Source organism: Stigmatopora argus, chromosome 13 (assembly GCF_051989625.1).
Source record: "Stigmatopora argus isolate UIUO_Sarg chromosome 13, RoL_Sarg_1.0, whole genome shotgun sequence".
Classification (NCBI taxonomy): domain Eukaryota; kingdom Metazoa; phylum Chordata; class Actinopteri; order Syngnathiformes; family Syngnathidae; genus Stigmatopora; species Stigmatopora argus.
Window position 1 is genome coordinate 13285007 of NC_135399.1, and position 25093 is coordinate 13310099.

General features: G+C 35.5%; 1 protein-coding gene and 1 long non-coding RNA gene across 3 annotated transcripts in view; one reads left to right on the forward strand and one right to left on the reverse strand.

The window, feature by feature from the left end:
- Positions 1 to 15173: 15173 nt before the first annotated feature.
- On the forward strand, positions 15174 to 21102 carry LOC144086687 (uncharacterized). Of its 2 annotated transcripts, XR_013304556.1 has the most exons (5): positions 15174 to 15324; positions 15437 to 15512; positions 15569 to 15623; positions 19464 to 19699; positions 19755 to 21102. It is a non-coding gene; the product is annotated as an uncharacterized LOC144086687 (long non-coding RNA). The 2 variants fall into 2 exon arrangements; XR_013304555.1 differs by having other exon boundaries at positions 15174 to 15512.
- Positions 18924 to 25093, reverse strand: part of LOC144086686 (neuropilin-2-like) — a 94095-nt gene continuing 87925 nt past the window's right edge. The window contains exons 17-18 of the mRNA XM_077616706.1: positions 20537 to 20596; positions 18924 to 19835 (exon numbers count right to left, since the gene is read on the reverse strand). Coding sequence (XP_077472832.1) covers positions 19507 to 19835; positions 20537 to 20596 — 389 coding nt within the window. The 3' untranslated portion in view covers positions 18924 to 19506. The remainder of the gene's footprint in view (positions 19836 to 20536; positions 20597 to 25093) is intronic.

Here is a 25093-nt window from a genome sequence, read left to right on the forward strand (position 1 = left end):
CCTGATCATAGTCGAGCCGTTTCAGAGGTAGTGTGTATAGTTGTGAAACATGACATAGAGACTAAGGTCAAGCATGTCAAACTCGCGGGCCATGTCATAGTTCTTGTTTCCTTCAAAGATGGCAGCTATGATTTATTGGCCAATCAACTATAATTCACAATTATTTTGATAGTCTATGAATTCTTGAAATATATAGTTGGGCTAAAATGGTCCAAATCCGCCTTTTTTAGAGCACCATATTAGGAAAGATTTTCAATTTTAATTTACAATGTTTAAATGGATTGTAAAATTCGTAACACGAGTTCATTCCCTACGATCTTAGTTGTGGAATGGATTTTGAGAGTCCACTATGTTAAATTTAAAAACATTGCTCACCTAAGACTTTACAAGAATCCCTATTTTTTAGCCTCTCAATAGAAAGTATTCCTTTATTTTATTTGTAAAGAGAAGACCAATAAATATTAATTTTCATATTTAAACAGTTAACTAAAAATAGGACATGCAAAATGTGATGATTTTGTATTTTTTTTAAATTCCTTATTCATATTAAAACACAAGTGACCAAGCGATTATATATATATATATTATTTTTTAGTTATTTTTATTAAACAAAATAAGGAATTAACTAAATGTTCTGTTTTACTATTCTATTGCATTATTCAAATTTTATTACTTTTATAATAACAAAAAAGGGAAATCAACAAATATACATTTTTAAAAAGATAAAATGATGGATAAATACAATTGTAAATTATCTTTTTATTGATCAAAATTGTATTTATTTAAATGGAGAAAAAAACCCTGTAAATGTCTGATTTCTGTAGCCCTTGAGCTTTCATTGAAAACAATAGAAATTCGACTTTTATTCTGGCGAGAAACATGAAGTCACAGAACAGCCCATGACTCATTTTAATAGACGACACAAAATTCTCATTTTAATAGGGGACACAAAATGACATGGCCCATGAGTTTGACACCTGTGCATAGACGTTCAAATTTGGGATAATGGTCACTCATTCCATCCAAATGGATCGCTCGTCGATCACCTTCAATGGCACTGAATGACTTGAAGCGGCTATAACTAACCAAATAAATAAAACACCGTGCCCAGAGGTGTCCTGAATATTTCTGACACCTCATTAATCTGCAAGAGATGAGTTTACATAAAGTCGACAAATGAATTCATCAATGTGCCCTGGGTCAACCGTTTTGCTTCTCCTCACCGCCATTAATTAGTTGATCGTTCATCAAGCCGAGAGCAAAATGCACCAGCTCATCAAACATTGTGTCCGTTTCTCAGAACTGTCTCCTTGCTATCTATTACACATGTTGACATTCTGTCATACACGCTTTTTAGTCTCAAGTAGGGGACCATGATGGACATGAGCCTTATTCAGTAAATGAGATAGGGAGACTTTGCCCCACAAAAATCGCACAAAGCTCCGTTTTAATTTCGAATGAGTCTTGTTAATTTTAGCTAAATGTGCTAATGGATCTTCAAGGGAATTTGTTTATTCTACTCAAGCGAGCATTGTTTTGAGTTATTCTTATGTAAAGCTGAATGCCTCAAATAGCTTGGTTTAGTCACTCTAAATTATGCTTGCGTTCATAGCAGTGTTTTTTTGATAGGGATAGCATGCAAAAACCACAGGCTTTTTTTGAATGCTTCTTGGAAATATCGGCAATTTACATTTTTGTTTTTTTTCCTCTCCAGTATTTCACTTTTTTCATGTTTAACAAGATTTTTTCCGCTGGGATGCGCTTGATCAAAACCTGGTCCTGCTTTTTAATGCGTTTGTTGCTATCACCAGCCTCTCCTAGTCAAAATCAATTGTTTGTCTCATGGTGGGCAATAAGTTAATTGTAGTAAAATGGTATGAATGATTTCTCATGCGCTAAGTTTGTAACTACTTAAAGCTAGTGTTGCACCGATACCTTATTTTGGTTGACTGTGTGTTATCTCCTAGTAATAATAATAATAATAATCGGACGTAGGCCCTGTCGTCATCAACAACAAAAGCCTAATTGTCATCACACCCAGAAACTTCGTATGACGAAATTGGTAGTGCTTCTCCACAAGGTGCGTTTTCTCGGGAAAAGACCTAAATAAGTGATAGTTTCGGACTCGTAATTTGGCATTCTGCCGTTATGGATACATCGCATCACCCCCCCGAGCGGATCACTTACCTCTCACTGTCTTTCACTTACCTTCAGTCAGCCAGTAGGAGGCAGATCACCACCCAAAACATCTTTTCATATTACCTCACCCCGAAGTTATTACACAGAAGGGAATGTGTGTTGTGTTACCGCAAGTTTAGAGTTCTGATGGCTGTGGGGAAAAAAAACTGTCCTTAAGCCTATTTGTCCGTACTTTGTGGGACCTATAGCGTCTGCCAGAGGGCAGCATTGTGACCGTCGGTTGGAAACTAAATCTAAAATAATACAAATCGTATCGACAATGTAGCTTTGAAGCAATGTTGTGTAGACTTTTCATATGCATTGTCCAATATACCTAACAAAGATCAAGGGCTTAGGATCCCAATAAAAATAAAAAATACAAAAAATCTTTACTGCTGTGAAGCAGCTCGTATCTGGTTGATTCAGACGCGTAGAGGTAAACAGTCTTCGTCATCACATTCAAAGCTTTTGTAATGTCTGGCTAGCTGTTGTCAGAGATAACACTTTATGACAGGTGGCTTTGGAAAAAAAAGCTTGAGACATCTCAACTGTAAAAAATGGCTTTATATCCCCGACATGTGTGTGTTAGAGGATGCATTCATAATCAAAGCTTTGGGATGACACAATTGTGAGTGAGCGGTAATTGATCCCTAATGGGCTGCTTTTTAACACTTTGTGTGTATGTGGGCTTGCTAGTCTATGTGCCAGGTGAGATGGGGATGTGCCAGGTTCGATAAAAAGCCTCATTATTCAGAGGAGAGCTTGCACACGCCGACTGCTATTGTTAATTGGCAATTTGCATGTCGGCATTGTGTCCATCTTTAGCAGCAGAGGCTCCTAATTCACCTGTCAGTTATTTGTACAGTGCCATCATGCTAACAAAAGCCGGTGGGGGTTCAAGTTTAACCCTGTAAAGGGCGAGCTCATTTAGTTCTTTGGCCACTATTGACCGTGCTAGATGTCCATTTTGACTGGAAGAGGCTCATCAATGCTTCTAGTTTCATTTTTTTTAGTGGTATAAAATATAATATAAAATTGTATATTTAGGATATATTATTTTAAAAGGATAAATGTACCTTTTTTTTCGTGTAGATCCACTAGAAACAAGTTAAATTTTATAGATGCACTAATAACTCGTCATTTCACGGATCAACTATCGTGGATTCGACATATGGCGGCTTGTCGCAATTGGAGAGTATTTCACTGGCCACTAGAGATCGTTGTCTAGGTTTGGTAGTTAAATAATATTACGGAGAGTGCTTTAAAATAGGAGAAAAAACACAAGTCACAATTGTAGAGTATTTTCTGTATGTGTCTAGCTTCAGAAGTTAAATAATAGTACAGGAAGGGTTTTAAAAGTCCAAATAATATCAAATAGACACCATTAAAAACACTGTCCAAACATTGCGCTTATTCACCTATTGCGGCAGGTATTGGATCTTATTAACCACGTTAAATGAGGCATTACTGCATTTGCGTTATAAAGAATTTAATAAAGCTTTAAATACTCATTTGAAATTGCACATTGCTTGGAACAAGGGAAGAGAAGGTAATTAAAATTTAAACAAAAAAGAAGCTGAAATCACCTTCATTCCATGAAACAGAGTACAAAGTATATTAAATGTTCAAAAGAGCTATAGGCGCTTACTCTTAGCAACAACGACAAAAAAAAATCCTATTCCAAGAACAATTCAAGGTTTCGAAAATAATAATATCAAACAAGTGAATGCTTCAGTAAACCTTTTTATTTCATAAATAGAGGACCTTGTAGATTACTAATGGCAAAGGCACATTTGCGGCCATTTGAAAAAGGCCAGTGGACAAAGGTAGGGAACAGACAAGACCAGTGAGATAAAAAAGTTTAGTTCGCGTGACTTGTGGAAGCCAGATGGTGCATTTGAAATCTGTCTCATGTGCGACTTTGCTGCTATTTACTCATCTCGTTGCAAACGCCCCAAAAGACTCCTAATACAGTGCAAAGTGTCTGTCACACTTGGAATTTCAATTCGTCCCAACCGGGAACGTTCAGCTGATATCATGACATTTATCTTTAATTAAGTCTCTTTCTCTAAACACATTCACATCACAATGCAGCTCGGCACCGTTTTCAGAAAACAATTAACACACAATCCATGTTTTTTTAATTTTTTTTTGTTTAAATGAGCACGTTCACCACCCATTCGAACATTTAAAAAAAAATCTCTTATCTGTGCTTTTTCATCCCATCCAAATTGCCACATACACATCTGTCATGGCAATCGTCGTTACCATAACAACCATTATTGTGGCACGCAAGTACTTCTTTTGTGGATAGTCAATTCCCTGGAAAGGGAAAGGCAAAGTCACACGCACACACACACGCCATGCAAATACCGCCTGCGTATACAGTAATGGTTTCAATGACACGGTAGGTCAACTGGATATGGCATCACAATTCAAATGTAAAGTAATGCAAAGTTACTCTATTCCATGCGTTTTTCCCCCTGTCACGCACATTGAATGATAGCAGTAGATTAAAAAGTGTGTCAAGTGAAGGGTCTCCGAATCCGCTGCAGCGACCATCTGCTTCGGAGACAGCTAATTAGCAAAATATATCGTGCCTATCTCTGTTTTATCCAGAAGAAAAACAACACATAATTATTCTTTCGAAGTGAATTGGCGCAGTAAAACACGTCTGTGAATGTGAACTTTAAAGTAGAACTGGATTGAGAGCCTCTGTGTAATACTCAAGTTAAAATACAACGTTACCTCTACGTACAAAGATAATACGTTCCAAAAGTAGTTTCATTATTATTATACATGTAAAAGCCCCAATTCATACCAAGGTCTCAATGCTACCCCATAAACAATTTCAAAATGATCAAAGTATGACAAATTTGTATCAAATATTTGTGAAACTCCAGTTTCCCCAAAAGTTTTAGAGAGGACCGTTGCTCGTAAGTGTCCGGCAGTATTTTGGCGTGTGCAGTCGATTGGTCGCCGGTCTTTTGGTCGCCGGTCCTTTGGTCGCGGTCTTTTGGTCGCCCGGACCGCGACAACGGGCGACCAAAAGACCGGCGACAAAACAAGGTAAAACAACACGGTCTACCTATCAATAAAAGCCAACAATGGCCCTGAGCAGTTTCACTGAGCCGACGTATGAGTTTGTATGTACATGCGTTGTCCCTTTAAGAAGCTACGTCAGTCAGGGTCTTAACAAGTTCTCCAACAAAAAACAATAAAAGTACGGGAAATTTGGAGCTTTTCTTTATCCTAATAATTAATAGGGCATTAAGTATGACTAAATAGTCATTCACAGTTTGTATTTAGGGAATTTGAGCAACGATTTAAATGGTAATTATCAATAACCTTCCAGGCGACCAAAAGACCGGCGACCAAACGACCGTGTACCGTATTTTGGTATCACATTGCTGACTTGGTTGGGCAAGTCAAATGTACAAATCCAGTATTTCTCCAAACACCATGTCGATCTGTGGCAAATAAAAAGTACTTGCTGTGTTCCGCGGGGCCTGTAAGCCAGGGATAGTGCTCTGTAGTTAGTGGACTGAAAGTGGCGGACAAATCCTTTTCCTGGTTGTGACAGGCTTGCTAGCTTCGGATCTTTCTTTCGCTTCCCTTGAAAAGTCTGTTTTGAACAGTCCGTTTAGGCTTCATGAGGATAATGTTGTGAGACATCTCTGTCTTCTATTGGAGCTAAAATTGTGCCTAGTGAACATATGTATGCGACGTAATATGTTTCAGTAATCGTCTTCCTTTGGACAGTTGCAGTTTGGAGGTAATAAAAGCTGGCATATGCTCCCCTTTAGTGCAATTGTCATTGGTATTTAGCGCATGGCTCTTCAGCACCGAGCTCATGCTGAGTAGGACATTCGAAAAGATTGACTTTGGCTCGTTGCTTTTTGCGCAGTAATATTCATGGAATTCATTATAGCCTCATTCATCAAAAGCTCTGGAACTGCAATCATTTAAGTGGCTGCAACGTAGAACGGGAAATGTGGAATGAGTTGCAATTTCAGCAGTGGTGGAAGCAAAAAAAGAAATGTTAGAAAAGTTGTGTAAATAGTTTTGGAAGTCATTGAATAACCATAGCTGTTGTTTGTGCTGAATTTAAACATTGACGTGTCATGGACTCAAGTTATGTTTCATTAAGGAAGTGTGCCAAATTTGGCTAATCTTGCATATACTTGTGGATTTCAGACATGGACATTTGCCAAGTTTAAAACAATGCAGCATTGTATCAGACGGCACAAAATCACATCACATTGGAATTCTTACTATTTCAAGCCAAATTTCTCAGTACACAAACATAACAATTAAGTATGGAAACAACAAAAACACGGCCTAATTCTTCACAAAAAGAACATTCATTAATTCATTCATTTTTCATAATAAATTAATTCAGTTTGGCAACCTTTATCTTTCTGGGTCAAATTTTCAGTTTCCATTGCGAGGTTATTGTAATTGTAATTTTAAAATGAGAGCAGACCATAATTGGACACAAAAAATAGAGACAAAAAGAAACTATAAAATGGTAAAGAAAAAAAATAGATGTTTGCCAAATTTATTTACTAAATATCAAATACATTAGTGCAGTCATTTTAATTTTTTCACATAGCAGCTTTAATGGCGGAAGATTGCAGCCAATCTTCCCAGTCGAACAGGATTGAAAGTCCATTGCTATTAATGGCATCCAATGAGTTAACAGGTGCAGTTGTTATTGTACATGAGCACGCAGACGGCAAACAAACATAACTGTTTTTTTGTCGCCAAAAGCAAACGGACCCTGAATCCTGCTTTTGAACCCCCTCCCAGCCTTCCCCACACACACACATTTGAGTCACCTATTCATGCAGTCAGCCTCGCGTTGTGTTGTGAGCCAAAAGCTAGCGAGAACAATATCAATTCGCCATGGGAAACTAATGAGCGTCGGACTCGCCCGCGGCCATCCGGGGTCACCATCCGTTCCTGCGCACAAGCTTGTGTTGGTCTTCTGTCTGCTTGTGTTGAGCTGCCCGCTCAATGCCTTGCCATATGGCCCCCGCGTAAGACCCCTCCGGGACATTTTGGAAAGGTCCCCTGGCGGCCCTGACATTGTGCGAGCAGACCGAACTCACTCGAGCAAATACGAACCGACTCTGATAAGGGAGGAAATAGCTAAGGAAACAAAAAAGATTTGGAAAGGAGAAAAGAGCAAAGATCTGCAAATCTTGGCAAGTGGAGAGGTTTACTTTTAACTTTCAAGACTGAATGTATAATCTATTTGATTTAAAAAAAAAAAATAGTTGCTTGTTGACAAATTGTTCCGACATTCAAATATCACAAATCGCACTGAAGGTTAGGTCAACAGCGGCGTGTTCACTTCACCCTTTGCTTGGCGGGTAGGTAGGAGCAACTAGATGCATTCTGGTACAAACAATCATTGGTGCCAGGATTAGTCATCAGATAGCAAAAAGTAGGATGTCAAAACTGGTACTCGGACGTTTGGTCCCCCAGAAGGTTATAGATAATTACCATTTAAAATTGTTGCTCAAATTCCCTAAATACAAACTGTGAATTATTATATTGTCATACTTAATGCCCTATTAATTATTAGGCTAAAGAAAAGCTCCAAATTTCCCGTACTTTTATTGCTTTGTTGGAGAACTTGTTAAGACCCTGACTGACGTAGCTTCTTAAAGGGACAACGCATGTACATACAAACTCTTATACACTCATACGTCGGCTCAGTGAAACTGCTCATGGCCATTGTTGGCTTTTATTGCTGCGTAGACCGTGTTGTTTTACCTTGTTTGGTACTCGGACGTCCGGTCACGGTCAAAACTCACTTTGCCCTGTCACGCCCCTATCCGACCTATCTTCTCTTTCTTCTTTTATCCCTTGGTTGCTGTACTGTGAACACATACACACACATACACAGTGTTCTCTAGTAAAAATAGTCCGATTGTGATAGCATCGTTCCGTATAATAGTTAATTTATGTATTTATATCCCTTTTCTTTCCACTGCTTTCTCTGATTAAACAACGTTATTAACAGTTACAATGGGAGCACATTAAAACTCTTCAGCCTATAAAGACACTCGGATACTCTTTCTCTCCGTTTAACTCGCAGAACAGGCTTTTAAAAAAAGGTTTTTTTTTCTAAAAAAGCTACATTTAACTTGGCAAACTACAATGATCCAGCGTGTTAGCTAAATACAAGAAACTTACATTTTTCAACTATCGCTGCATGTACATTTTACTAACGTCTTAAATATTAATCTATTCATTAATGAATCCGTTATCTTCGTGCGACATAAATTTATTATCCCGTTCGCAGGTGACACTAAATTGCCCAATTTTGGCCGCGAGGGTGGCTCGCCATCCACGGCGTTCCCCACTTGTTTCACTCAAAATCAGCTGGTAAAGAAAGATACAAGCTCATCCAGCGCTCTAGACCGAACAAACCCTTAAAGAGTGAAAGCGCAAAGAGCCGCATGTACAGATTGAATCTTTCGAGAAGCAGAGTGAGGAAAGAAAGAAAGAACTATTCACATTCGGAAAATAAGCAGGAGATGAGCCAAGGAAGAGGAATGACGAGGGGGGTAAAAGAGTGAGGGAAAGTGAAGAGGCCAGCTGCACTGATGGCCCAGATGGAGAGAATGGAGGATGTCTGGCGCCCGTTGTTGGGTGACGGGGCGTGTCTGCTCCACACTCCGACTCCTTTCTGCCACTTGTCCGTCTCCTTCGCCGCTCTTTGTGCCGCTTTCTATTCACCCGCTCCAAAAGCGTGTTTTGCGTTCGCGCCCTATAGAGATAAATTAATGGAAATGGAAAAGTTTTCCCGTTAATAGCATGAATAATCTCTTTTACTCGCTTCAGTGTGGACATAATAATCCCTCTAAGCGGCCACGACTCCCTTATATGGAGAGGTGTGGCAGCTCATTTTCAAACTCGACGTAGCGGAACCGCTCGCTTAAGTCGAGCCTGAGAACAAGATGGTATCCAGACACTGTTTTTTTCACGTGCATGCAATCCAAACGTGAGATCAATATTTTCCTCCATAATAGCTTTGTTTATATACAGGGCAGTGTTAGGGGATGCAATTCTTCCATTTGGGAATCTGTAGTCATTCCTAACGTATTGATTATCTACTATATTTTCCCGAATAAGTTGTTACTTTGAAGCCTGCGGCTTTAATAACAAACCTGTTTATTTATGGATGCTTTCGGGAAAAAGAGCAGACTTCTAGTTTGGAAAAATTGTTTAACATGGGTGAAGCGAATGGGGGAGAGAGATTTGTGATTATGGCTAAAAGGAAAGTCTGCTGAAAATATGAGGACGTACACATGGACTTGACTTCACTTTGACTATTTATTTAACATGCGTATCTATAATTATAAAGTAGAATATTCTTAGACTTCAGAGGGAACATTTTTCCACAATATCTTTAAACAGGTCAACATATTTTAGTTCATTCAAATAAAAAAAGTTGAATTGAGTAATTATAAAGAATACAAGCATACTCATAGTAAAGTAACTATGTACCTCAAGACATAATTTTTTTGTAAAGTGATATTTAACAATTTTTAGTATAACTTTTAGTATACATATTTAGTTTGACTTAAGCATGGTCCCATTGAAATGTTTTATTTTTTTGTAACTCGTGAAGTCTCATCTCACAAGATTTTACTTAAGGTTAAAATCTGTCGCAACATGCGACTTTGTACGTTGCGTCTTGTAGCATGTGAATTTCAGACAAACTTTTCCGTTGCACTCTATCAATTTTAATATAAAACTCGGAAAAACCCCTTTCATTTCTTACAGTTCCCGGTTTTCATTTCAAAATATCAGTTTTTCGAATTACTAGGGATTAGGGAAATGCGGCAAATGTTCCTTTACTTGCTTGTAACTGCTACACTTCATCACGCTAAGATCTATTGCTAAGATTTTGCCCAAACTCAATAAATTTCCCGCATTGCTCTAAAATATTAAGCGCATCTCTCGGTAAGATGAATGACATGAAATGTGGGCATATTTAACATGTCTGCATTCCTCTCCAAATGTTCACACACCCAGAAAGATCGTAAATGTTTAAAGAAGCCACACGATCAGCATCCGTCACGCTGACACGTGATTATCGAAGGCGACCGTAGCGGCTCACTCATTACATTGCATTACTAAACACCTAATGGACACGCGGCTAGCCTTTAAGCGTTAGTTTCTCTCGGGCGTGCGAGCTCTACTTTCCATCAGTAAGACTCATTAGCCTTCACATTCACTTCATCAATCTTTCACTCCGCTTATTTTCCCGCTTCTTACGTCTCCCTTTGCTTCATCCCGTTATTCCCCAAAACAACTTTTCCAACTTTGCCTTTCCGTCATCATTCATCCGTCAGTCGGTGCCGCACGCCCAAGTAAATTTAGTTTGTTGTCCGTCGAGCGCCACGCCGCCTCCAGCTGTGTGCGTAGTGACAAATAGCACAATATTGTGGGTTCGTTATACTGCCAGTGAGATGGAGGCGGCTCATAAAAGAGCTGCAGATGCCCGCTTAGCCTATCGGGGGACAATGCCGGAAGACGGAAAGTTGGATTTTTGATATGTAGGAAGATGACAATCAAAAATAACTGTCAGCAGGAGGGTCCAAACTACCTCCCGCACAAAAACGCTTATATTCTGCTTACATTCTGTTGCACTTTTTTAGCTTTAACACTACAGTTAGCTCAAGGGTTTTTCAGTATTTTATTTTACATAAACCTACGTAGCAAATGTGATGAATTGAGCTTGCTTTTGATTTTCGTGACTTTTGCTGCGGCTTGACACTTTTGTTCTGCAAAGTTTGTTTCAGTAGTACAACTTTTATAATTTTTTGCTTCTGGCCCTTAACCATTGTAAGCCTCTTTACTGAAGTCAATAGATTGGAGCAGCAGAGGACCCTTTCGATTTATACAGTATCTCAGAAATAGCACGTGCAATGATTTTTCTTAAGATTTTCCCTTCATAGTAACACATTTGCACTCCCTATTAAGACCATGAATATAGAGGTGAACATTGTGACTCGGGCCGTCTTAAACGAGAGAAATTGTAAAATTGAACGATTTTAAGGCAATTTTAATGGTGCGGCTTATACGCAGATGCGGCTAATATGCGAGAAATTTCGGTAGTTAGGACATACTAGTTTCACTAATGTGTACATATCTGCAGCTTCAACCTGAGGTGTTTGGTTCAAGGTTTTGTAGTTTGCATTTAAAAAGTGACCCCAGTTGAGGAAGTTGGTTTTGGAACAAAAGCGAAAAGAGAGAAATCCTTTCATTGAGTGATCATGATCCTTTGCAAATGAGCGTTAAACGACCAATCCAATTTGACAGGGGTGGCAACTACTGAAGTTTTTCCCCCCATTAATTTAGTTAACGGTTAGATGAAAACAGGTGGCTCACAAACAAAGTATTGAGATTAGATGCACGAGATAGACGTAGAACAAAAAAGCGAACTTATTTCATGCTGATCGTTAACGCGTTTGTTTTCAACAAAGCAGCGCGTGCAAAGCTAATTAAAAGCTTTGTTAATTCAAATTGCTGCTTCATTGGTTCCATTCAAATCGTGAAATACGTGTTTGTAAATGGAGGGAAACAAAATGGCTTATTACCTTTTAATTACAGATAGAATGGCAAATGACTGTATTATACTGTGATGAACCTCTATTTGCTTTTGTGTTTCTCTAATGATTGCTGGGTTTTATTGTGCTCTTTAATTTTAGCAGTTAAAGGTATCCAAGGCTCTTTCAGTAGATGTTAAATGAATTGTGGACTTTAAAGATTAAAAATGGGGACAGGCGTCATCAGTGTTTAAAAAAACAGCCAGCAATTTTGGCATCAGCGTGCCAGTTAGTTTTAATAATAATTTTACAAAAAAATAACCAAAAAGACTTGTTTCGCACTAAATTGGCAATATAGATTGTCGTCTGATCATAATTTCTCAAAAGCTTCTTTAAATCCAAAGTACATTATGTAGTACTATACTTAGAAACTTTAAAAAACAAACCAAAACTTCCCATCGTGTTTAGTGTTACATATAGTTTTAAGACTGTTTACGATTGATGTATTATGAGCAGTTTTTCAAAGCAATTCTACCCTGCAGGGGATCCCGCAACCTAGAAAGATCGAGAACCCTGACACTCTTATTATCCCCTGAAAGAAAACCATGCGTGTGCAGTGATTAGTGCTTAGTTGTCGAGTTAAAACGAGTGTTAGTAGGTTACACTTTGAGCAAACACTAACCTCAAGGGACCCCCATTGACATGCTTCATTCTGGTTCCGCTATGTGCGTGAATGTGTGTGTGTGTGTGTATGTGTATGTTTTCCTGCCAGGGGAAGTGTGAGAATGAGGCCAGTCACCCAAGGAGGTGGAAATGGAGAAATGAACGAGTGATGAATAATTAAGGAGTGATGGAATGTAGAAAAAGAGAAGAAAGAGGAGTGTAAAACGCTGATGCAGTGAGAGATCAGTGATAATGGCCTTGGAAGCTAATTAGTGTGCTTGAACCAAACTTTGACACAGACACACAGACACACAGATGCAAACAGTATGTATATGGAGGGTTGCAGCCGGTAATTATAAAGCAAGCTAAAAATAGGACAGTTGATTGGGGAATGCATTCTTTTAAAGAATAAACAATTCCTTTTCTATTGCTGCAACAATATGTAATGATTGGGCTTTAAAAAAAAAAAAAACTCCAATTGGATGCACACCGGCTGATAAGCAGAGTGGGGACCATGCTGTTTCCCTGGCAACCCCACGCCAGCGACTGTACTGGTTATTAATGCTGGTGGTATTAAAAAAAAAGGACTTTATAAAATACTTTACTTTTTCCTAATAACCAAGCTAGTTACCCATCCCAAAATAAGCCTCAATGACAATCAAACCTTTAGTTGTTTAGCCTTTATTAAATAATAATAATTACATTAAAAAAGACATTTCTCTGTACAAATTCTACAAACATCAGTTTTAAGTTCTCTGGCCAGTGCTGTGCATGCGTGCTTGCGGATGTCCGTCGAGACAGAGGAGGTAATACTATCTGTTGGCTGGATGTCTCCATATATTTGATCATTAATCATGTAAATTCAATAGAGAGATAACGTATGCTCCAAGGCACTTGGAAAGCACTCCTTTAACTCATTGGCAGCGGCGACAGGCGTCCAATCCCTTTGAGCAGCCAGCTCCTCCTAGTTAAAAAAAAAAATACACGCAGCCAAAATACCACTCTAAATGGATGGATTATGGTCTTAATTCAGATGAACCCCCCCCTGCGTAAACATGACATCATCTCTCAGTCTTCCCCCCCCAAAAATGGCTGTCCTCCGATACAGTGCTTTCTGCAATAAGCTTAAGGCTCGATTGTTTGTCTAAAAAATGTTCCGTTTACTTCCTCGGCTCTTTTTCGACCTTGCTTCACCTGGTCCGACACGTACACACGGACACGCACTTCTTTGGCAATCCATAGGTTGCGATAAAAAAAATCCGTCATTGACATTTATGTTCACACACTGTCATCATAGAGTCTGAAAAACAAAAAATATACATATAGTGTTGAGGATGTTCCAAAATATTTGACCCCATTTTGTAGGCCAATCTTTTAGACCATTTTCGATGGTATGACCTCAAATTTCCACAGCTTGTGTAGAAACATTTCAAGTTTTTGTGTTTAACGTTTGCCATTTCTATCTTTTCAGGTTAAGAAATGACATTCACTTCAAAAGAAAAGGCATTTTGCGTGTTAGAGCATGCTCGGAATCAGTCACCGAAGACAATGCGGCGTGCCTTCTTCGCAAATTTTGCAAAGAAGGCACCAACTGCCAAACAAATTAGGATTTGGCTCCAAACATTTCAATTTTTTGCTGGAATGTGTGTTTCCACACTTGCTCTTCTAACACTCTTCCAAGGACTATGCAGGAAGGCAAGTAGGCTTCACGAACCTGCTCCAGTCTCTGCTGTCTCAAAATTATTGGCCTACAAAATGGCGTCAAACATTTTGAAACACCCTGTATTTGTGGGCTAAACTCAATGCAAAATGTGCACTAATCAGGTCAAAGTTTGCTTTTGCTAAAATTATAGGTGCTACTCCAAAGATCGGATCTAGTTGGGCTTACGGCATACTACCCTGAAATCTTGTCTGATCTCGGGAAGCTTACCAGGCCTGGTTAGTACTTGGATGAGAGACTGCCTGGGAATACCAGGTGGTGTAAGCTCTTATGTTACCAAGGGAAATTAGCTCAAGTGGTAGAGTGCCTGCTTAGCATGTGTGAAGCATTGAGATCTCCAAGAGACAAGGACTATAAGGTGGGCCCCGTGGTGTTAGTGTGGTAGTCCTGCAGCCTCACAGCTCTGGCGTCCTGGGTTCAAATCCTGCGATTGGCTGGCCACTGATTGATCGAATGTGAGTATCATGACTTGCGGTGTGGCGAATATAGTAATGGATGTCTCGGTGATACAATTGGTCTAAATTGGGGCTAAAATGCTGTAAAATATATTGTCCTTCCTACCCGTGGGAGAAAGCGATGGCCTTTGCGGCCACGCCGTTCCCTGGATCCCCAGCGCCCCCACACGGAGTTGTGCGAACCGTAGGTACCCGCATCTCCGGACCTAGGGGTGCTTCTGCTTAATAAAGAGGTAAGGTGAGTGGGAGAGATTTATAAAAAGCTGATGATCAACTCATCGGCGAGCCGCCCAGAACCTTAATACTTATCCCGATACTTTGATTCAGGTGTATTGATGAAGGGATATACGGAAAATGGACCGGATAGAAGCTCTCGAAAACTGGAGCTGGCCACACCTTGTAAGGTAAGGCTTTTTCTTCAAAAAATGACCATGTATAGTAAAGCTTTCTTTTAAAATGACCATGTATAGTAAAGCTTCATTTCTTCAAAATGAGCCTAATTGTAAGCTTGATGTGCAGGCTATTATATTGTTTGGTCACCTCTGTTTGAGCTGAAAAGTTAAAATTCCCTACATTTATTTTTCAGCTGTAAGGTGACAACTTGTAGGATGTGGGAATTGAACCAACTACTCGTGTGGCAAGTGGATGCCTTATCCTTGGAGCTAAGTTCCCACCCACTTCCCTGCTATGCCACAAAATGGCTCATTACATTTCTTTTGTGAGGTGACAACTTGAAGTATGTGGGATTTGAACCATCTAACTTTCGCCTTACCATTGGAGCTAAGTTCCCACCCACCTCCCTACTATGCCACGGAATGGCTCACTACATTTCTTTTTCCTTTTATCAGGTGACAACTTGGAGGATGCAGGATTTGAACCAACTAACTGTCGCGTGGCAAGTGGACACCTTGCCATTGGAGCTAAGTTCCCATCCACCTCCCTACTATGCCAAAAAATGGATCACTACATTTCTTTTTCAGCTGTAAGATGACAACATGGAGGATGGTGGGATTCGATCCGACGACCTCCGAGATGGTAAGTACGCGCTCTACCTCATGAGCTAATGTTAACACCCGCCTTCCTACTATGCCACAGGATATCTGACTATATATGTTTTTCTTTTTAAAAAGTAAAGAAGAAATAGACAATTTGACATGAGATCAGATATTTTGAGTGGCATTTATAATTTTTGCAAAACCAGACATCTGTTTAAAGCACATTTTTCATTGAGTTTGGGCTGCACGTGTGTGTATATATACACATACATACATGTATGTATGTGTGTATATATACACACATACAAGTATGTGTATATATACATATATATGTATGTATGTATGTAAATATACATACATGTATATATACATACATGTATGTATATATACATACATGTATGTATGTATGTATATATACATACATACATGTATGTATATATACATACATGTATGTATGTATATATACATACATGTATGTATGTATATATACATACATGTATGTATGTATATATACATACATGTATGTATGTATATATACATACATACATACATGTATGTATGTATGTATGTATACATACATGTATGTATGTATACATACATGTATGTATATATACATACATACATACATGTATGTATATATACATACATGTATGTATGTATGTATATATACATACATGTATGTATGTATATATACATACATGTATGTATGTATACATACATACATGTATGTATGTATACATACATACATACATGTATGTATATATACATACATGTATGTATGTATATATACATACATGTATGTATACATACATACATGTATGTATGTATGTATATATACATACATACATGTATGTATATATACATACATACATGTATGTATATATACATACATGTATGTATGTATATATACATACATGTATGTATGTATATATACATACATGTATGTATATATACATACATGTATGTATGTATGTATACATACATACATGTATGTATGTATACATACATGTATGTATGTATACATACATACATACATGTATGTATATATACATACATACATGTATGTATACATACATGTATGTATACATACATGTATGTATGTATATATACATACATGTATGTATACATACATGTATGTATGTATATATACATACATGTATGTATGTATGTATACATACATACATGTATGTATACATACATACATGTATACATACATACATGTATGTATGTATACATACATACATACATACATGTATGTATGTATACATACATACATACATGTATGTATATATACATACATGTATGTATATATACATACATACATGTATGTATATATACATACATACATGTATGTATATATACATACATGTATGTATGTATATATACATACATGTATGTATGTATATATACATACATGTATGTATGTATATATACATACATGTATGTATGTATGTATACATACATACATACATGTATGTATGTATACATACATGTATGTATATATACATACATACATGTATGTATGTATGTGTATGTATATATACATACATACATGTATGTATGTATGTATACATACATGTATGTATGTATGTATGTATACATACATACATGTATGTATGTATACATACATACATGTATGTATATATACATACATACATGTATGTATATATACATACATACATGTATGTATATATACATACATGTATGTATGTATGTATATATACATACATGTATGTATACATACATACATGTATGTATACATACATACATACATACATGTATGTATGTATGTATATATACATACATGTATGTATGTATATATACATACATGTATGTATGTATATATACATACATACATGTATGTATATATACATACATGTATGTATGTATATATACATACATGTATGTATGTATATATACATACATGTATGTATGTATGTATACATACATACATGTATGTATGTATGTATATATACATACATGTATGTATGTATGTATATATACATACATGTATGTATGTATGTATATATACATACATGTATGTATGTATATATACATACATGTATGTATGTATATATACATACATGTATGTATGTATATATACATACATGTATGTATGTATATATACATACATGTATGTATGTATTTATATATACATGTATGTATTTATATATACATACATACATGTATGTATATATACATACATACATACATGTATGTATATATACATACATACATGTATGTATATATACATACATGTATGTATATATACATACATACATACATGTATGTATATATACATACATACATATACATACATGTATGTATATATACATACATACATGTATGTATGTATTTATATATACATACATGTATGTATTTATATATACATACATGTATGTATTTATATATACATACATGTATGTATTTATATATACATACATACATGTATGTATTTATATATACATACATACATGTATGTATTTATATATACATACATGTATGTATATATAAATACATGTATGTATGTATTTATATATACATACATACATACATGTATATATAAATACATACATGTATGTATGTATATATAAATACATACACGTATGTATGTATATATAAATACATACATGTATGTATTTTGTATAAATACATACATGTGTGTGTATACATACATACATGTATGTATGTATACACACACATACATGTATGTATGTGTGTGTGTATACACACACACATACATGTATGTGTGTGTATACATACATGTATGTATACACACACATACATACATGTATGTATGTGTGTATATACATACATACACACATGTATGTATGTGTGTATATACATACATACATGTATACATACATACATGTATGTATGTATATATAAATACATACATACATGTATGTATACACACACATACATACATGTATGTATGTATACACACACATACATACATGTATGTATGTATGTATATGTATGTATGTATGTATGTATACACACACATACATACATGTATGTATGTATGTATGTATGTATACACACACATACATACATACATACATGTATGTATGTATATACGTATATACACGTGTATATATACACATGTCTGTATACATACATACATGTATGTATGTATACACACATACATACATGTATGTATGTATACACACACATACATACATGTATGTATGTATACACACACATACATACATACATGTATGTATGTATACACATTCATACATGTGTCAATAAGTGTATGTATGTATATACGTATATACACGTGTATATATACACATGTCTGGATACATACATGTGTATATATTTATACGTATATATTATACACGTATATATACACAGAATATATAGAAATGCCAACACAATATTAAATAAAGCCTACAAATGCTCTACACCAGGGAACCCCTGCACTACACACTTAGCCTCCCAATCTAAAAAAAAAGTGAACAAAAAAGATACCATGATTCTTCTACACCACTGCTTTCACAAAGAGCACACCCAGGGCAGGGGAAAGAAAAAACAAGCTAACAAAATTTTTAACACATACAAAACTCATACTAAAGTTAAAACTAAAGTAAAATTGTCTCCATTTCATAGCTATACGTATTCCCCCCAAGTTTGCTTGATATGTGTTGATTTCAATTCCCACTTGTCTGAAAGTGACGCGTTAGCTGTTAGCATGCCATCTTTTTTTGCCTCCTCATTCGGTACCGAGACATGTTGCACCAACTCTTGGCAATTGTCACCTTTGAACTTTGTCATTTGAGGCCTTGGATTGTCGCAGGTGCTTGTGTCCGTCCGTCTTCGCCGACGATTACACAAAGACTGTCAAATTCATTCCACTCAAATGGCTCTCCTGCAGGCGGAGGAGATGCGGGACCTTCTTCTCGTCCCCGAAAACCACCTCAAGCTTCCGAGCAGCACTTTTGCTGGTTGATCTTGACTTTGTGCTTGATGCCGTCGTACAGCTCGAAGTTGTAGTTCTCCAACGTGGTGGAGGAGCGCGACGACAGGCCGCCGTAGGAGCAAGTGCAGTACAGCAGCAGCCCGGCGCAGACGGCGCCCAGCAGGACGCCGAGGGAGCTCATCACGATGATGGTGAGCAGGATGGGGTCCAGGGTGTACAGCCAGGTGTTGTCCTTGTCCCTTTCAGACACCAGGGTCACGGACGAGGGGTCCGCGTTGGCCGAGGCCGGCGTGGAGAAGGGAGAAGGCCATCCGGGGAATAAATATTCTGCAGAAGAAGAGGAAACGCTGACTACAGGAAACGGAAAACAAAGTGCCAACATTCACCTCCAAACATCTCGATGCAACCATACCCTTCTTTCAAGCAATATTATGTTCTATGGCATCTGTTATGGTTCTTTTATCATTAAAAAATGTTTGTTAAAACTCTTGCATTCTTTACTTATGAGGAGTTGAACATTGTATAAATTGTTGTACGTCTTCGGTAGTAAAAGTTAAATAATGTAAATGTAAGCAGAACATCAGAGCGATGATTCAAGTGTGAGACAAAATGTTTCCATTCAGATGTTTTGTAACCTGAATATTTTGTAAGTAGAAGTACTACTGTATACGACAGATCTATGCTCTGAATGGAGTCTGAAGACATTCACGTGTACTGTCATTTTGTACCAAATTTAGCAAAAGTGATGGTTTGCACGTGCAAAAAAACACTTCTGACACGGACAACCCAGCCTGAACGTTGACAGATCCACACAGTGGAAATGAGCGCGAGTAGAATGTGCCTGTCACCAAACGCACACTTTTTCTATCGTCACACTCTCACTTTCATTTTCTGTCAATCCCTCTGTCAGTCTACGGTGCTGGCTTTTGTTCTCGCCGAGGACTGGAGGCAGCGCCGAGGGCGCGCCTCTCCTTCGATGTGACTTGAAAACCCTTGTATAGCCTCAGGTGTCGAATAGGAAAGCTCACCTTCATTCACAGATGGCTTGTTGAAATCGCCGTCTTTTTCAAAATCCATCAGCTTGGGATCTGCACAAACATGAGGGAGGAAAGCAAGATCAGAATCAACATGGGAATAACATTTTGTCGATGCAATTCTAAGAAAGCAAAGTAGATTCAATTAGATACCAAGCAGGATTAGTTCTATTGTGTGATAATACAAACGACAACACATAGCTTCAAATGACTTAACTATCAATAGAATTGCATGTCAAGAGCTTTCTCAAAGAGAGAATGAAAATTGATTGGCGCAAAGCAGCAAATCAAAAGAGGACAGCTTTAATGAAAGCACGTAGTGGTAAAGATGAGAGCTGTCGGTTCCGGCAAAGGCCGCTGACCAATGTGTTAGCTCAAGTATCCTCCCAACGCGGCATTTATTTACCCAGGAGGTCTTGCGATCAATCCTGTTCTCAATAATCACTTTAACTCTCTTACTGAGGCTCTTTAGGAATCAACATCTAATGTGTTTGCTCATGGAGTCCTATTAATGTGCGACCGTTAATTTCATTTTGTGAGAATAAATCTTGTGATTTTCAGACTGTTTTTTTTTTTTTGCCTCTGCCTGCCCATGAAATACATTTGTTTAGAAATGTAAGTAGAGTACGGCTTTTTTCCTAAAAAAAAACGACATAGTATAGTAAGGCTTTTTTCTTAAAAAAACGACAGTATACTAAGGCTTTTTTCTTAAAAAACGACATAGTATAGTAAGGCTTTTTTTCTTAAAAATGACATAGTATAGTAAGGCTTTTTTTCTTAAAAAATGACATAGTATAGTAAGGCTTTTTTTCTTAAAATACAACATAGTATAGTAAGGCTTTTTTCTTAAAAAACACGACATAGTATAGTAAGGCTTTTTTCTTTAAAAAAACGACATAGTATAGTAAGGCTTTTTTCTTTAAAAAAACGACATAGTATAGTAAGGCTTTTTTTCTTAAAAAACGACATAGTATAGTAAGGCTTTTTTTCTTAAAAAACGGGATAGTATAGTAAGGCTTTTTTTCTTAAAAAACGACATAGTATAGTAAGGCTTTTTTCTTAAAAAAACGACATAGTATAGTAAGGCTTTTTTCTTAAAAAAACGACATTGTATAGTAAGGCTTTTTTCTTAAAAAAACGACATAGTATAGTAAGGCTTTTTTCTTAAAAAACGACATAGTATAGTAAGGCTTTTTTTCTTAAAAAACGACATAGTATAGTAAGGCTTTTTTTCTTAAAAAACGACATAGTATAGTAAGGCTTTTTTTCTTAAAAAACGACATAGTATAGTAAGGCTTTTTTCTTAAAAAACGACATAGTATAGTAAGGCTTTTTTTAAAAAAAAACGACATAGTATAGTAAGGCTTTTTTTCTTAAAAAACGACATAGTATAGTAAGGCTTTTTTTTCTTAAAAAACGACATAGAATAGTAAGGCTTTTTTTCTTAAAAATGACATAGTATAGTAAGGCTTTTTTTCTTAAAAAATGACAGTATAGTAAGGCTTTTTTTCTTAAAATACGACATAGTATAGTAAGGCTTTTTTTCTTAAAAATGACATAGTATAGTAAGGGTTTTTTTCTTAAAAAATGACATAGTATAGTAAGGCTTTTTTTCTTGAAATACGACATAGTATAGTAAGGCTTTTTTTCTTAAAATAAGACATAGTATAGTAAGGCTTTTTTCTTAAAAAAACGACATAGAATAGTAAGGCTTTTTTCTTAAAAAACGACATAGTATAGTAAGGCTTTTTTTCTTAAAATACGACATAGTATAGTAAGGCTTTTTTTCTTAAAAAAACGACATAGTATAGTAAGGCTTTTTTTCTTAAAAAACGACATAGTATAGTAAGGCTTTTTTTTCTTAAAAAACGACATAGTATAGTAAGGCTTTTTTTCTGAAAAATGACATAGTATAGTAAGGCTTTTTTTCTTAAAAAATGACATAGTATAGTAAGGCTTTTTTCTTAAAATACGACATAGTATAGTAAGGCTTTTTTTCTTAAAATACGACATAGTATAGTAAGGCTTTTTTTCTTAAAAAACGACATAGTATAGTAAGGCTTTTTTCTTAAAAAAACTACATAGTATAGTAAGGCTTTTTTCTTAAAAAACGACATAGTATAGTAAGGCTTTTTTTCTTAAAATACGACATAGTATAGTAAGGCTTTTTTTCTTAAAATACGACATAGTATTGTAAGGCTTTTTTTCTTAAAAATGACATAGTATAGTAAGGCTTTTTTTCTTAAAAAATGACATAGTATAGTAAGGCTTTTTTTCTTAAAATACAACATAGTATAGTAAGGCTTTTTTTCTTAAAAAACACGACATAGTATAGTAAGGCTTTTTTCTTAAAAAAAAAACGACATAGTATAGTAAGGCTTTTTTCTTTAAAAAAACGACATAGTATAGTAAGGCTTTTTTTCTTAAAAAACGAGATAGTATAGTAAGGCTTTTTTTCTTAAAAAACGACATAGTATAGTAAGGCTTTTTTCTTAAAAAAACGACATAGTATAGTAAGGCTTTTTTTCTTAAAAAACGACATAGTATAGTAAGGCTTTTTTTCTTAAAAACGACATAGTATAGTAAGGCTTTTTTTCTTAAAAAACGACATAGTATAGTAAGGCTTTTTTTTCTTAAAAAACGACATAGTATAGTAAGGCTTTTTTTTCTTAAAAACGACATAGAATAGTAAGGCTTTTTTCTTAAAAAAACGACATAGTATAGTAAGGCTTTTTTCTTAAAAAACGACATAGTATAGTAAGGCTTTTTTCTTAAAAAAACGACATAGTATAGTAAGGCTTTTTTCTTAAAAAACGACATAGTATAGTAAGGCTCTTTTTCTTAAAAAACGACATAGTATAGTAAGGCTTTTTTTCTTAAAAAACGACATAGTTTAGTAAGGCTTTTTTTCTTAAAAAACGACATAGTATAGTAAGGCTTTTTTTCTTAAAAAACGACATAGTATAGTAAGGCTTTTTTTTCTTAAAAAACGACATAGTATAGTAAGGCTTTTTTTCTTAAAAATGACATAGTATAGTAAGGCTTTTTTTCTTAAAAAATGACAGTATAGTAAGGCTTTTTTCTTAAAATACGACATAGTATAGTAAGGCTTTTTTTCTTAAAAATGACATAGTATAGTAAGGCTTTTTTTCCTAAAAAATGACATAGTATAGTAAGGCTTTTTTTCTTGAAATACGACATAGTATAGTAAGGCTTTTTTTCTTAAAAAACGACATAGTATAGTAAGGCTTTTTTTTCTAAAAAAACGACATAGTATAGTAAGGCTTTTTTTCTTAAAAAACGACATAGTATAGTAAGGTTTTTTTTTCTTAAAAAACGACATAGTATAGTAAGGCTTTTTTCTTAAAAAACGACATAATATAGTAAGGCTTTTTTCTTAAAAAACGACATAGTATAGTAAGGCTTTTTTTCTTAAAAATGACAGTATAGTAAGGCTTTTTTTCTTAAAAAATGATATAGTATAGTAAGGCTTTTTTTCTTAAAATACAACATAGTATAGTAAGGCTTTTTTCTTAAAAAACACGACATAGTATAGTAAGGCTTTTTTCTTTAAAAAAACCACGTAGTATAGTAAGGCTTTTTTCTTTAAAAAAACGACATAGTATAGTAAGGCTTTTTTTCTTAAAAAACGAGATAGTATAGTAAGGCTTTTTTCTTAAAAAACGACATAGTATAGTAAGGCTTTTTTCTTAAAAAACGACATAGTATAGTAAGGCTTATTTCTTAAAAAAACGACATAGTATAGTAAGGCTTTTTTCTTAAAAAACGACATAGTATAGTAAGGCTTTTTTTCTTAAAATACAACATAGTATAGTAAGGCTTTTTTCTTAAAAAACACGACATAGTATAGTAAGGCTTTTTTCTTTAAAAAAACGACATAGTATAGTAAGGCTTTTTTCTTTAAAAAAACGACATAGTATAGTAAGGCTTTTTTTCTTAAAAAACGAGATAGTATAGTAAGGCTTTTTTTCTTAAAAAACGACATAGTATAGTAAGGCTTTTTTCTTAAAAAACGACATAGTATAGTAAGGCTTTTTTTCTTAAAAAACGACATAGTATAGTAAGGCTTTTTTTCTTAAAAAACGACAGTATAGTAAGGCTTTTTTTCGTAAAAAACGACATAGTATAGTAAGGCTTTTTTTTCTTTAAAAAACGACATAGTATAGTAAGGCTTTTTTTCTTAAAAAACGACATAGTATAGTAAGGCTTTTTTTTCTTAAAAAACGACATAGTATAGTAAGGCTTTTTTCTTAAAAAAACGACATAGTATAGTAAGGCTTTTTTCTTAAAAAACGACATAGTATAGTAAGGCTTTTTTTCTTAAAAAACGACATAGTATAGTAAGGCTTTTTTTCTTAAAAAACGACATAGTATAGTAAGGCTTTTTTTTCTTAAAAAACGACATAGTATAGTAAGGCTTTTTTTCTTAAAAATGACATAGTATAGTAAGGCTTTTTTTCTTAAAAAATGACAGTATAGTAAGGCTTTTTTTCTTAAAATACGACATAGTATAGTAAGGCTTTTTTTCTT